At 37.5% G+C, this 1678-nt stretch overlaps 1 protein-coding gene across 2 annotated transcripts; it reads left to right on the top strand.

Annotated features, from left to right (window-relative positions):
• The first annotated feature begins 214 nt into the window (after positions 1–214).
• Positions 215–1358, top strand: LOC115992071 (outer envelope membrane protein 7). 2 transcript variants are annotated; one of them, XM_031116117.1, is made up of 2 exons: positions 215–727; positions 1216–1358. In XM_031116117.1, exon 1 carries the CDS (start codon positions 423–425, stop codon positions 681–683), a length of 261 nt encoding a protein of 86 aa, XP_030971977.1. In that variant the 5' UTR covers positions 215–422; the 3' UTR covers positions 684–727; positions 1216–1358. The 2 variants fall into 2 exon arrangements, with proteins under 2 accessions (XP_030971977.1, XP_030971976.1); XM_031116116.1 differs by lacking the exon at positions 1216–1358 and adding an exon at positions 881–1200 and having other exon boundaries at positions 216–727.
• The last annotated feature ends 320 nt before the right edge of the window (positions 1359–1678 follow it).

The raw sequence follows: 1678 nt of genomic DNA on the forward strand, positions 1-1678 counted from the left end.
TTTTATTTTTACTTAAACATAGGAGTATAGAGACATTTTTAAACTTAAAAAAAAAAAAATGAAAAATCTAAACGAAAGAAACCTTAAATAATAGTATAAACATAAATGGTTCGGAATTGAAAGCTCTCTCGTAGAAGAGAGAAATTGAGAGAATCAAGAGATCCAAATCCAAATTCCAACCGGATAAAGCTGGGGTCACACACGGTGGGTCCCACTGGAAACCCCATCCCCATCCCATTACTTTACCTTTGACATTAAAATTAATAGATTTTTACACCCACCAACAATTCCTCCAGTCCACAAACAGCATTGAGCGAATTTTGCAGCTAAAATTTTCAAAACCCGAAAACACTACTACATTTGAAATAGACCAGGGACTCAGAAAAAAAGGTAGCTTTGAGAAAAAGAGAGAGAGAGATCAGATGGCAGCAATAACAAGCGCATTGATAGCAATAGCAGGAGTGGTACTGGGTTGGATCGCCATCGAGATCGCTTGCAAGCCTTGCCTAGAACAAGGCCGCGAAGCCATCGATCGCTCCCTCAATCCCGACTACGACCCAGACGACGCCGTTTCTGCCACCACCAACATTCGCGCCCCTCTCATCACCTCTGAATCTGATGATCCTGTTGTTGTTGTTGCTTCTTCCACCACTTCCTACGATTCTTCTGTCAAGCCCATCTGAATTCTCACTCTCACTCACTCACTCACTGCCCCGCTTTTTCCCTGGTATTTACAATATCCCACCTCATATTTTTTTGGGTTTTTTTAGTTGTTATTTGTGTTAATGGTGGAAATGAAATGAACAGATTTTGTGAGTTCGAATTTGTTAATGACATGAATTTGTGACTTTTGTTCTTTGTTGTTGTTGTTTTGGATCAGATCACAGTTTGTTATGCATTTTTTTTCCCTTGTTCTGGCGGTTCGTTCTGGGAAAACAATGTGAATGATTTTTAAATTTTATGATGTTTCGAAAATCAAGGATTTGTTTACTTTGATTGTTGGACTGTAAATGTTAGTTGCTCATAAGTCATAAGTTAGCAGACCAAAACAACTTTGTGTTATCAAATGTTTCTTATGTCTCCAGTGAGAAGACATTTTGTAGTGTTCAAAAATTGGAGTTTGAGATGGGTTTAGATTTGGGCAACATTCTTGAGCTTTATGTTGAAATTTGGGATATGGTAATCGATTTTGTATTTCCTAATTCTCTTTTATAGACTCTCCCTTATCCGCGCATTACGTGTTGTGTTGCTGTTTCGAGAATGTATTTGCTTTTAGATTGTTTGTGCGCTGCCATGGCACATGAATAGGTTTCATTATGTGTTCTTAAAACATTTTGTGGACAATGGGAAAAAGATTTTAAAGTCGCTTGTTTAATTCATTTTTGCAGTGGGGTTGGATTAAGTTCTGTTCTATTATTTCTGCTTGATGGGAATTAGTATGTCAGTGAGTGGAGTGATGAGGATTTTACTGTCAATGATGAAGTACATTGTTGTCTGTAGAGTTCTCAGTCATTAGACAATTCCTTTTTTCTGGACCAATATAATTGCATTAAGATACTTTAAAAGGACCAGAGAGTACTTGGGAGTTAAGTACAAAACCTGCCCCATCTGCCTGCTACAACTGTAAGTTCTGAAGAAAAATAAATGTCATATTCTCCTTGGAAAAACATTTTGCCAG

Source organism: Quercus lobata, chromosome 5, assembly GCF_001633185.2.
Source record: "Quercus lobata isolate SW786 chromosome 5, ValleyOak3.0 Primary Assembly, whole genome shotgun sequence".
NCBI lineage: Eukaryota > Viridiplantae > Streptophyta > Magnoliopsida > Fagales > Fagaceae > Quercus > Quercus lobata.